The sequence below is a fragment of the Camelus bactrianus genome, chromosome 10, assembly GCF_048773025.1.
Source record: "Camelus bactrianus isolate YW-2024 breed Bactrian camel chromosome 10, ASM4877302v1, whole genome shotgun sequence".
NCBI classification, from domain to species: domain Eukaryota; kingdom Metazoa; phylum Chordata; class Mammalia; order Artiodactyla; family Camelidae; genus Camelus; species Camelus bactrianus.
The window spans coordinates 25,971,468-25,984,322 of NC_133548.1; the positions used below are offsets into that span (position 1 = coordinate 25,971,468).

Sequence of the window (12,855 nt, forward strand, 5' to 3'; positions counted from 1 at the left end):
AACACAGTCACCTTTCTACTTCTCATTTAAAAACTAGAAAGGCTATTAAAAAAAGGATGAAAGTATGAAAACCTATGACCAAAAATATCATGCAAAACTCTAAATTGTCCAACACTGTCATTGATTGACCCACTTGTAGTTTGCAAAAGTTTATGCTTTTCCTATATGTAAAAATATCAAATAATTCTACTGAATGACATCTAGTATACTGTAGCATTATTACAAAGCTAATTTGTACCAATGGCATTTACTGTTCTGGTCTTAATACTTAAGAATTAATCTACTAGGTGCATAAAAATAATAGTTTATAAATACTGGTTGATCCAGTGAGAAAAAGTTCTTGGCGATGAGAGAGATACTGAGGTCCTGTATTCTGAATTAGGCAAAGTATGGCAAGACAACCTTGAGCAAACTTGATTTACTTTGATTTTCTAAACTCTCAATATTCATTTAGTGTACAAGACCCACACAGGTATAATATTTATGATAATCAGTATTTTTGGACCAATTAAAGCCTACCTAAGTGTTGTTTATTCTTATACTGAAAATTTGCAGTAAACAAGTGAATGTCTTTCATAGATCTCAATATACCTCAGCAATAATACTTTCTAACTTGAACACGGAAACACTGAATCTTAGAGCTGGAAAACTATTCCAACACCAAAGCAGAAATCCTGTTTGTAATAACTTTAATAGAGTTTGTACCTAATGTAATAACACATTATTATCATTTATATTAGAAAACTAGATTACCAGAATGTTAAGATATGATCAAGCTAAATAATACAAAGTCAAAACAGCACAATAATATTAAATGCAAGTAAAAATGCTGCTCTTATGATGTCATTAAATTAAACACAGCCATATTTCAAATCCTACCAAATCTCTTATATGTTATAATTACATCATAATCACTAATATAAAGGAAAAACTGGTTAATGATGATCTCAAATTACAGGAGCAAAAGTTACAGAAACTGAAAATAATACAAATCTAAGTAGTTATTTCAGCTTGGAAGTGAAGCTATATAACCTAATTATGCATCGTATAGGACTTAACTGAGAAGGCAGAGTTTATAGGTCACTTGACCAGTGGAATTTATGTAATATTTACAGCTGTAGTATTTTGACTATTCTTCAAACTCCATAATTTATTTACACTACATATATTTCATCGAAGATTTTATGTTTACTAAGTCTATGACTCTGAGTTCTGGGATAAACACAAAGATGAAAAAGACATAGTTTCTGTCTACTGAATCTATTATTATACCTTAAGAATGTATTTTGTTATAAAATATTTAATCACTATAAAGAAAACATAAATAAGCCAATATAGTACCTGGGACCCAATAAAGACTTAATAAATGCTTGTTACGACTGAAAGGAAGTTACATGGTAAGATCAAGAAATAAGTAGTATATTATGATTAATAAAACATGATAAAGAAACTATGTATAGTTTACAAGGATTATCAACTTTCAAAGAATTGAAAAGCCATTTCTTTCAACTTGAAGCCATACAGAATCAACTCTGAAGCTTCTGTGTTACTTACTCAGGCTATATGCCAGAATTTTATTGTCATTATTGCAGATATGATTCTTTATGGCTTTTGTAGAGTGGCTAATTTATACAGCTTTGTAATTGAGGAATACTAGGGATCGGTACAAATTTACTGTGATTAGATAAATACTTCTACTTGAATCTGGACAATACCAATAGACACTCCGAGAAGGAACAAATATTCTTTTGCCTTCTCCAAAGCACTCGAAGAAATAGGAGACTACTCAAAGAAATTAGAGACTACCTCTACTTTAGAGGTCCTACACGGCTATTAGGAAAAACATACTCAGTTTTCATACGTTAAAAGGGCAATGATTTAATAATGCAAAGAAAAGGGTGGCTAAAAATAGAGATGAGGGGTTTTGCTTGTTTCTTTTGCCCCCTGTTTTCGACCATGCCACCTTTTGAGACCATGAGACTCACAGTAAGATCCAACATGTAACAAATCTACCCGCATGGAATCAGAAAAGTTATTTCTGCTTTATCTGCTAAACCACCTTTCCGTTCTGAATGTAAGACAGATTCAATGTTTGGTATATTATAGCTTCAGACTTTATATAGACTAGTATAGTGCACATTTTATTCTTTTTTAAATATTAGGACAGTTTTAAAAAACATTTATTTGTTGTGCATATTGAAACAATGCCACTTGATAGATAAAGGAATCCTCTTGTTTCCAGTGTCCATAACATATCACCAGAGACTTGCTCTTGGTTTCAATATGCATTTTATAATATGCAACGGTATATTTAAAGCACTTATCTTTTGTCAATTACATGATTTTATCCTTTTATAATTATACGTATATGTATTTCTGTTAGGTTTGATTAATTTATATTTCTTCTAATCACCAAATTGAATGTTATGGCATAAGTAAATGAGTTATTTAGAATATGTTTCACCTACTATTTCTACACATATACATTATTTAAAGTACTGATTAGGTTATAAGCCAAAAAGGTAAAGGATTGATCAAATTAAATATTAATTTTTTTTTTTTTAAAAATAAAAACCAGCTCCTTGTGTTTTGCATTCAAATACTGCTTCCAAGCCATAGGGTGATCAATTATAATGGTTCTCTTAGTTAAGAATAGTGGGAAGAAGAGAGGAAATGGAACAGAAACCTAGCTCTTCCATCAGCCTCACTGGAAAATGGAGTCCCCATTAAAGGAAAGCTCCCACTTGACATGACGTAAGTCCTTTATTTCTACAGCCTCACCCCCAAAATAGGACCCTGTGTGTGTGTGTGTGTGTGTGTGTGAGAGAGAGAGAGAGAGAATAAACACACACCACTGTGCTACCTTCTTTTCTGCGTGCACTATGGTTTTCACTAGAAAATCTCCTTGCTTCATTTGTATGGTGATAGACATGATATCTTAGACCTGGTTGTGAGAATAATCATCTAGGGAGAAAGGTGCCAAATGGAGGAAAAAAATCCTATATCTTTTATTTAATACATAAATTCAGCTTAAAAGAAAATGACAAGGTCTGCCTTCCTTGTGATGCTAACAACTATAACTTTATTCCTCTAAGAGTTTTAAGCAATATTATGGTACATTGCTCAATATTTTATTAGGAAAACTGAAACAATGTTTGAACAATTAACAGTGTTGGGTTCCATTTCAATGGTTCCTTTTGAGAACTACGGCAAATTAGCTCAAGAATCACTATTTCTACACTCTCCTTCTTTTGGCTTTAAGTGGCTTTTGAAGGGAGTCTCCCCAGATGAGAAACTTCTAACACTCCTGCAGAGATGACCTGCTTGAAGAACTGGCTGCCTGATTAACTATTAACTGCTCTCAATAGGATTAGATAATTAAGGACATTGATGACCATTAATTAGGAGGAGGGCACATTAATTTGTCACTGGATAGGGCCCTTACAATGATTTATAGGTTAGTGCTACTTGCAAATGTGAAGGGAAAGAGAAAAAGAGAGAGAACCATTAAGTTATCTTATCAAGTGGCCAGCTAAAGAGGCCAGAGGGTCAAAAAAGGGCCAGAGTGGTCACTTAAGGGTGAAGTCCCAAACACCAAAGCAGTGCCAAGCCACATTGACCATCATTTGGTGATGAAGTTAAAAATATGCTAATTTATTGGTGGCAATTCTCTCTTTTTATGGTTTCAAGCAGTTAAGACAAGTGGCCTGCTTAAGAGCTTTTCATTTGAAAAGAGATTAAACAAAATGGTTTGTCAAGGCTGCTTGGCTGTTTTATGTCTTTGTTAAAAAAAAATTGCACCGACTATACTGATAACTATCACATCACCCAAATGCCATCTCTCTCCTAGCATTTATTTTGTTAATAAATACATCAACTTTAATTACTTAATAGTGCTATGTTCATTTGCTCTTTAGCAAGATTAAGTGGAAATAAATCTTTTGTATTTCTACTTTCTGTCACTATTGCTGGCATAAAGGTCACACAAAAAAATAAGTTTTTGTAAAAAATTTACTTAAAGGCACTGATATAAATTATACTTTGTTTCATTCAGCACTGAAAGCAATAAGGTGATTGCACTGATAGTGAAGAAAACTGTTTTTAGAATGTAGATAAGGGTCTTCTTTTCTTAACCATACACAATTGTGGGTAGCATTCGCATACCATGCAGAAATAAGCACAGCTCATTAACATTTAATTAAATATGCTTTTGAAAGCCTTGGACATATGCACATCATACTTATCACATAAGTTTGGAGCTTACTTTTAACAGACATTTAAGACAAACTCATTTTTGCCATACTCTAACGATATACCATTAAAATAAAAGACAAAAAGGGATAGTTAAAAAAAATTATTCTATTACACCAAAGGAACTTAAAAATATTTAGCATGAAATCTCTCTTAAGAATTTCATTAAAGTAAAATAAAAAATAGAAAGAGGTATTATTTACCTTAAGACTGTGAACTAAAACATAAAAATTCTCTCTTACCTCAATGGTGAATAGCTTCCTTTTTAATTTAAAAGCTAAGTCTTTGACATCTGATACATCACAAATCAAGTTATTAAGCCGAGGAATCTGCCGTATATGAATCAAACCTTGTGGAAAGGAAATCAGAATAAAAACATTAAAAAAACGCTGTCACTGGATGCATAAATTAAAGAGTCTTACAGCAGAATTCCGTAAATTTACACACAAGCATCCTCCCCCTTTTAAAACTGGAGCTTACTACCAGAAGCAGTGAAGCAAATGGTGTGATTATACTCAAGTAATCAAGCAGAATAAGATAAACAGAAATCCTTGTGCAAGGAAAACTAATTGCACTTTGGTACAGAAGTACAGATGTAAAGAGGGATCTTAATACTTGTCAAAACTACAGCCGGTTTGTGTGTGATTTTCTCTTGTATTTACAGTAAGCAAATATGGCTATCACCTTGCATGCTGCCCACGGCACCACTGAGTGATCTTTATTTTATTAAATGCACCAGTAAGCAGCCAGCAAAACAAGGCTTACGCGTTACTGATAACCAGTGAAGCACTAATGAAAAGTATTTCATTTTGTACCTTATTAATGACTTGAACAAACCATTGAAGAAAACTACATTTCAGAGCACACTCTGGGATCAAACATTAACCCCTATGCCATCCCAAGACACTCATTTCTGCGGCACGTTAGACCTTTATGTAGCTGTTATAAGCTTTGTAACAGTGCTAGGTAAACCGTGAGCTTTGGCCTCTTGTCAGTAGAAACACTTGCTAATTTTTTCTGACAAGGGCACTGGATGGCTTTTGTGCAGCTTAATGCAGTTTCTGACTAAACTAGGGGTCATCTGCCACAGATGAAGACATGGAAGATTCTTCAGTGTGTTTCTCTGCCTGACTCAGCCCATATTAAAAATCGCCATCCCAAAGACATTTGATCCCTCAACAAGGGGGAAGAAGGCAAATCGAGATGTGAACAAATTAGATAAATCTTATTTACAGATTGTTTCTCTAGTATATAGTTTGTGTGTGTGTGTGTGTGTGTGTGTGTGTGTGTGTGTGTGTGTGTGTGTTTGGATGCTTAGAAGTGTATTACTATTTGTTAGCTTAAAAGGGTCAACCTCCAAGTACCTTTCGAAATAGCCTCTTCAAAAATAATTCACTAAAATATCTGACTTAATTTTTAAACTTAAGAAAATGTAAAAGGTGTTATTAAGAAGACAGCTTGCACATACAAATTAAAAATATCTCATACAGAGCTATTTAGAAAAATATAGTAGAAGTAATCATACCATACTTTCATTTGCATGTTTCTCATTTTAACCTTGCGATGCTTGTTTAGCTATTTAAAGCAGGAGGCCTTATAGAGTGCGTCAGTGATTCATCAGGCCCTTCTTATTAACAGAAACTTTACTGGTCATCGGAACCACCCACTAATCTGTGGGAAATAAATTTATCAATCCAGAGATTTCAGCACAAAAAAATCATAGTTTTTTACCCCTTGAAATGTTTTAATCAAAATAATATGCTTTTAGAATATAAAATAGAATTTTACTACCTGTATAAGGTCATAATACTAACAAATGATACTCATAGTTTATAAAGGTAATGATTAACTTGGGTTGTTTTAAAAGAAAATGCAAATAATAAATTAAAGAAATAGTTTATCCGGTTATAAGATACATAAGTCCTGGAGACGTAATGTACAGCATGGTGACTCTGGTTAATAATTCTGTATTGTGTATTTGAAAGTTGCTAAGAGAGTAAATCTTAAACGTTCTCACCAATAGAAAAAAAAATTGTAACTGTGTGGTGATGGATATCAATTAAATTATGGCAATAATTTCTTAATATATACATATATCAGATCATTATGTTGTACACCTAAAATGAACACGATGCTATATGTCAATTATATGTCGACACAAATTTTAGAAAAAGAAAAAAAATAGTATAATCTTAATAGCTCTTTCTATCAAAGCAACAATAATATATTAAATGAATTATATGTAGGGTTATTCTGGGCATATACCACATGCACACTTATGCAATGAGCATGAGGCAAATTATTTTATGAAGCTTGTGTTCACAGCTTCTATTTTCTACCTTTCTAAAAAATACTTGATTGTTAGATCATGCTGTTTTACTATTTTTTTTAAAGGTCTTATGCCAACTCTTCAAAGCACTGGAGGGTATCACATAAGTATTTTATAATTTTTTTTTGGTACACTTTAGAAATCACCATAGTCCTACAATCACACTCTTACAGAATCTTGTAGCAGGCTTCAAATAAGCTTCAGTCTGCAGACTAGAGGTTTCCATAGAAGTATAGCAGTTCCACAAAAATGATATCCATAATTAATATTTACTCAGAATAAGCAAATAAGTAAAAGTTTATTATTCACCACAATCTATATTCGTTCAGAGCTAAGATACGCATAACTACTAAACTTATCCTATTGCAACAGTTCTATGTAGGAACTTTTATTTTAAAAAATCCCTAAATTAACCAAATGACTAAAATACTGTTAAAGTCTTCAAAAAATACAAGTAAAATGTCTGGTTAACTGATCTGTGTTCATACTACAGTGGCAATATTTTAAAATTTGCTAATAATTCTAACAACAAAATGGGCAAAGTCCAAATATAATAAAAGATGTCCATTTTCTGAAAATGTGATTGACTAGGACTTTTAAAATATGATACAATGTGAATTTTATTTATCATACAGCTAAGCTTTGTAAAGTATAAACCACTATACTTAGCTATTATTATTAGAAGTAATATAATATTTATTTCTAACACGGTTGATAAGTATGAATGAGTTCACAGCAACTTTAGGCCACTCTGGCAAAATGTACATCTGACTGAGCCATGCTTTAGTACTTGGGTTTGACATCTTTCAAATAGTTACTATAGTGTGTAATCTTAATGTAGTCTGGTGACAAGCTGCCACTAAAGATTGGCCAGGAAGGAAAAACATTTAACAGATACATTATACAATAAAATCCATGCTATGTGACAACAGATACTATGACTGAATAAGATTCTTCCAGGCAACCAGAACATGCTCTTCTCATTATGAAGGTGCTGCTTACCATGAAAATCCTTATATAATGGGTTGGTTTCTTTCTCAGAGCCAATAAATGATTCCAGACCAACTACTATATCTGACAAGTTTCTAACACGAGCAATAATTGCTTTATTCTGTAAAACAAGGAAACAAAACACTCATGTTAAATTTAAAAGTATGCCGTCTAGACAATGCCATTACGCCATCTCAGTGACAAATTGTAGAGAAGATAGACCATCAACATAGAGAAATAACTGAAAAGTTAAAGCTATGACAGGCAGAAAACTGGATGCAAAAATATGCCCTTAATTGAGAATTCCAACCCATATAGGTACCCTATTCTAATCTGAAGAGTGAAGGGGTCATGTCTTAGTTTTTACAGAAAGTTTTTCTCTTAAGGGGCAAGGCTACCTTTATCTTCATACACTTATTTTTCAAATTACTTTACCCACTGTCCATTGGAAAATCAGACAAACATCAGGATTCAGAAGCAATATGTAGTATGGTGTAACGTGTGAGGCAAGGTCCCATTATCATCTCTCAACTGGGACTAGGTCCCAGCCCTGTAACAGCTGAGGTCCTCTGCATCAGATCAGAAACATGGAAGAGGCCAGCTAAGAGGCTGCAGGATGGCTAGCTTTGGAGTCTCCTGTTCTCTTTCCAGATGCTGCTTTTTGGCTCTGGGATAACAATAAAGGCAAAGAAAAGATGGTAGATGACTAGCACTAGACTAGTAGCCTACCCTTTCCTTCCCAACACAACTGAACCTGAACCAAAAATATGGCTGAACAGTACATTATAAAAAATATCATACTTTAAGTAGCCAAAGTTCTAAAATATCCAGGTTTCATAATCATTAAAAATATAATCACTTAATACCCTGTAGGTTTTCTTGAATTTTATTTAATAAAAATTGAGTATTCCTTACAACCCCTGACAGGGTGTAGGTCAGAAAACTCTTTTATATGCTATAACATCTTAGAAAAATGTTTGATCTGAAGATTTAGATAAGTTGAAAAAATTTATAAAATTTTATAATTTTGAAACTCCTGATTTAGACATTGGTAATGTCTACCATTTTAAAACTAATCTTTAAAAAAGGATGGGAAAATGAGACTGTCAAGAAAATTTACAGTCTGATGCTGTATCCCCTGTTAAGGAAAATCCAAATACAATCAGTAAGTTCACTTTCTGAGAATGTGACTGACTATTGAGCTCACTAGTATTCCTCTGTTTCTGAAGTCCTCTTTTAAAGATTGAGTAAGAATGAAAAATATAGGTAGACTGGTCAATGTTACTTGACTTGGTCTGAAATACACAGTAACCTCTGTCACTAAGCATTACGCTGAGATGACTGGTTAACTCACATCCAGGGCAGTTTTGAAACTCCTCCGTAAGTAGAAATGTGTGTTATAAAAAGAATGTTTCAGCCTTTGAAAGGCTCTTAAAAGGAGCCAGTAAAAATAATTGTCATTAATTGTCTTTAATATTTTAAATCACGTGGGCACCAAGTAAAGAAAAACAAACATGATTTGAAAATGCCTATTTTTTTTTCCAAAGCAATTTTTCATTCAGTGGTGAGAAAATAATCCAGATTGATTCCTTACTTTCAGTTCTATGCCACAGGGGATGGTCCTACTCCAGAAGTAACAGGGGTTTCAGAGGCCATAAACACGCTCCTCTCAATATTTCTTTAGCCAAAGACCATTTTATCAAACTCATCCAGGTTGGGTTACAGCCAGTTATTCTTCACCCAAACAAAAATGTCTGCCAGACATTCCAACAGCTGGGAGACAGTTCACAATGAGTCAACTTGAAAATGATTCATTGTGCTGAGTACTGAACAATGTTGAGGTGGGGGTGGGGTATGGCTGAGTTGGGTGTAGAGGGTGAGAACAAGTGGGAGATGAAGAATAACCATGTGGTTCTCCCATTAAGAAGAATCTTAGATAACAACCAGCAGACTCTTATCATTTCATTTTTAGGATAAACTCAACTGGGAAGAGTACTCCTGGCATGGACCTCAGATGAACAAGCACTTATAAAGGCTACTGACAATATTTCTTAATCAAAAAGGTCAGATTTCCTTTTATCTATAAATAGAAGACTAAGCCTTTGTATCTAAATATCTGAACCTAAAATTATAGAAGTCAATTTTTGCTAGAACTCAACTATTCAGGATTTCAGTGATATAAACTAGGGCTTTCTCAATTATATGAATAATAGAAATTGTAAGATTTAAGGAGGGAGTTAGTCTTCCATTCTATTGGTATATAAGCAAGGTCCTGCATATTTAAATGGTCAACTTGACATTTGTTTATTTCAGAGAGTGTTTTTTTCCCTTAATTTAACCTTAAAATTTACTAATAAACCACTTAACACCCTGTAATATTTATCTACATTATGTGTTTTTAAGGTAATTTGTGAGAGATTAAAAAAAATTTGTGAGAGATTAAAAAAGTTATCCACTTTGCAGAGGGAAACTAATGAATTATAAATATAAAAGATACAGACAGCCTGGATCTAAAAATCTCAGAAACTGATCCATATATTTCATTTATTGTATTTCTAAGTTTCATAAGTTTACATTGGTTATTTATTACAAACTAAATTCTACTTTAAAAGCTTTCATGAAGTATTAGAACAAGAATAAACTTTCAATTATTACCATAAAATCAGTTACATTCAACAGTGACCTTATTGCTTTTGCAGTAAGCACAGCAATTGTGGAAAATAGTTTATGAAATGTAGCAAACCAGATTAATTGTGAAAGTTGTATAGATATCTGAAAAGTGTCTATAAAGTAAAGAGCACAGGAAATTATATAAGAATAACATCTAAGTTTCTGAATGAGATAAACTTTATCTTAATTATAAACACATTCAGTCTTTTAGTTATTTGTAGGAGCATAAAATATACTTGGGCATATACGTACTTTTTTAAAAAGTTCAATTAGTGTTATAGATTACTTCTATACCTCCAAGATTCATAGGGAGTATGGTATATTGATATAATCATATCTTTAAACCACTATTGTCAAAAGGTCTTTCAAATTTTAATATTAATACTAAATGGTCTTTTTGATAAAGGTGAATTTACTTAAAAGAATTTAAAATTAACAGCTTTAAAAAACTCCTTAAAAGCGTAACAATCACAATTCACTCTAGGAGGAATACACTATGGACAATAAATTGTCTGCAGTGTTCAGAAAGCTTTAGCACAACGATTTTAGCAACGACTCTGAAACTGGAATTTCTGTATTCTCATCTTAACAGATTCGAAGTGCTTTATAAGTCAAGATGTGAAACCTCTTTGGTCTACAGTATATGTATGTAGTTAGAAATGGAGAAGAAAAGGTATTTGTGTTTCTATTATTTAGACAAAAATTTTGAATAATTTTTGTGGTTATTTTGAAGTTGTTACATTATAGTTGCCAATAAGGAACATTTGAAAACATTCAGGATTCACTAGTAGGGTAAATTAATGGTTATACTGCATGCATGGCATAATGACATCACCCAAATGTGTATAATGATACCGCCACCCCTTCCTTCTTGCCCATCTGGATGTGAAAATCTAGGATGACTCAAAAATCTTTCTTATACTAGACAAATCTCCCTTTAGTCCTGGGTGAAAGTTGTCAGCTCTGGATAGTAGCCAAGACATGACTAGGAGAGAAGCCAGAAGAGAAGAGAGCCAGTGTCCAGGAGTTTTAAGAATTAGCTGGCAGTCTCAAATAGCATTGTATTAAGTTACATAAAAGGTTCTTAAAACTTTCTGTTGCAGTGTCATTTCTTAATTACTTAAAATTTAAATTATGTCAAATGCTGTTGCAAATAAAAAAGGCAGATTCTCCAGTTGACTACCTTCTTACTCCAATTTTAATTTCACAAAAAACTTCAGAGTTTTTGTTTTGATTGTTCCTTGCTTGGTTCCACAGAATGTTTATTTTTATAGAAAGGTAGCCTCTTTTTATTAGGCTACGCCAAATCCATTAAATAGATTTCTAATGAAGGAAGATTAATTTAATGCTCTTTTGTAATTTGAAGCTCATAAAGCCAAAATTATGAACTTTGTTAAGAGATAAAAATTCAACTACTGCCATATAGAGCTACCTCCATTTTCTAATAAAAACTGTTGAGACATCTATTTAGAGTAACCAAGTAACAATCAGACATCAAACCCTGAATGTTTCCTTATTTTCTTGGACCTAATTATCTCAACAATAGAAAAGATACAGTTTGTAACACTGTAAAATACAGTTCTAAGGAAAGATTTTAACAAAAGAATTAAAAAGTAATTAACCAATCACTTAATTATCAAGAAGCTTGAAAGGAATAAACCAACGGACATAAAGCACTTATGCAATGCCTCAAATCAGAGTAAGTTCTTGGGTTACTCAAATAAGAAAGACAGCAAACACAACATGAAGGGTACCGCTCCAGGCACACACAGCACACTTGGGACTACAACAGCACAAAAACACTAGTAAGTTAAAAATGCAAAGTTACAGAAGTATTTAAGTTACTTTATGCTTGACCCTACTATGTGATACAATGTGTGTCTCTATGGCAGGGAGGGAATCCCCACAAGAAAAGCAAGTATTCTATTTAACAGTTCAGGTTATAATAACCTTTTCTGAGGAATGATATGCATAGAAACATAAACATACTAGAGCTTTTGACTTTTCTTTGTCACATAATAAAAAAAAAAACAAACTTGAATGAAAGGAATAATCTAGGAATATTTAATGAGGTATTTGTTTTTCCATGCTTGTTAAGTTCTCCATTCTATAGAAATCAAGACTATGAAATAAATAAAATTAAAAGTTATACAGTTTGTAACTTTTTATATGCTTTCCTCAGAGTTTCCGCTTACTTCTGTGGATTAGATTTGTACTTTATTAGGAAAATTGACAGTGGGGAAATAATTATATTCATAATTATTTTGAGTTTAAGAAAGAATATAATTTTAGCAAAATTGTATTAATAAATTTTAATAATAATGTTAATACCTTAATGAAGGTATTAGATTAAATCTTCCCACATTTAACACTGAACTTTATTCAAGGTCAAACACAGTTAATTTTAAAATATGGAGTAACTTTTGTAAATTAAAAAAATTCTAACTGCAACACTCTCTTGGTAACATCATATACTGATAGTCATGTAGGGAAATCATAAAAGGAACATATTTTGGTTCCCTTTTCTAATGCTTAAAACATATTCACAAAGAAGCTAATGGTAAGTATACTTATCTCAAGGCCAAAAGAAATTGCTCAGTAAGTTGCCAAATTTT

The 12,855-nt window shown here is 32.5% G+C and overlaps 1 protein-coding gene across 1 annotated transcript in view; it reads right to left on the reverse strand.

Annotated features, from left to right (window-relative positions):
* Positions 1-12,855, reverse strand: part of ELP4 (elongator acetyltransferase complex subunit 4) — a 209,652-nt gene that overhangs the window by 107,803 nt on the left and 88,994 nt on the right. The window contains exons 8-9 of the mRNA XM_045523771.2: positions 7,583-7,691; positions 4,494-4,600 (exon numbers count right to left, since the gene is read on the reverse strand). Of these exons, the coding sequence (XP_045379727.1) occupies positions 4,494-4,600; positions 7,583-7,691 (216 nt within the window). The remainder of the gene's footprint in view (positions 1-4,493; positions 4,601-7,582; positions 7,692-12,855) is intronic.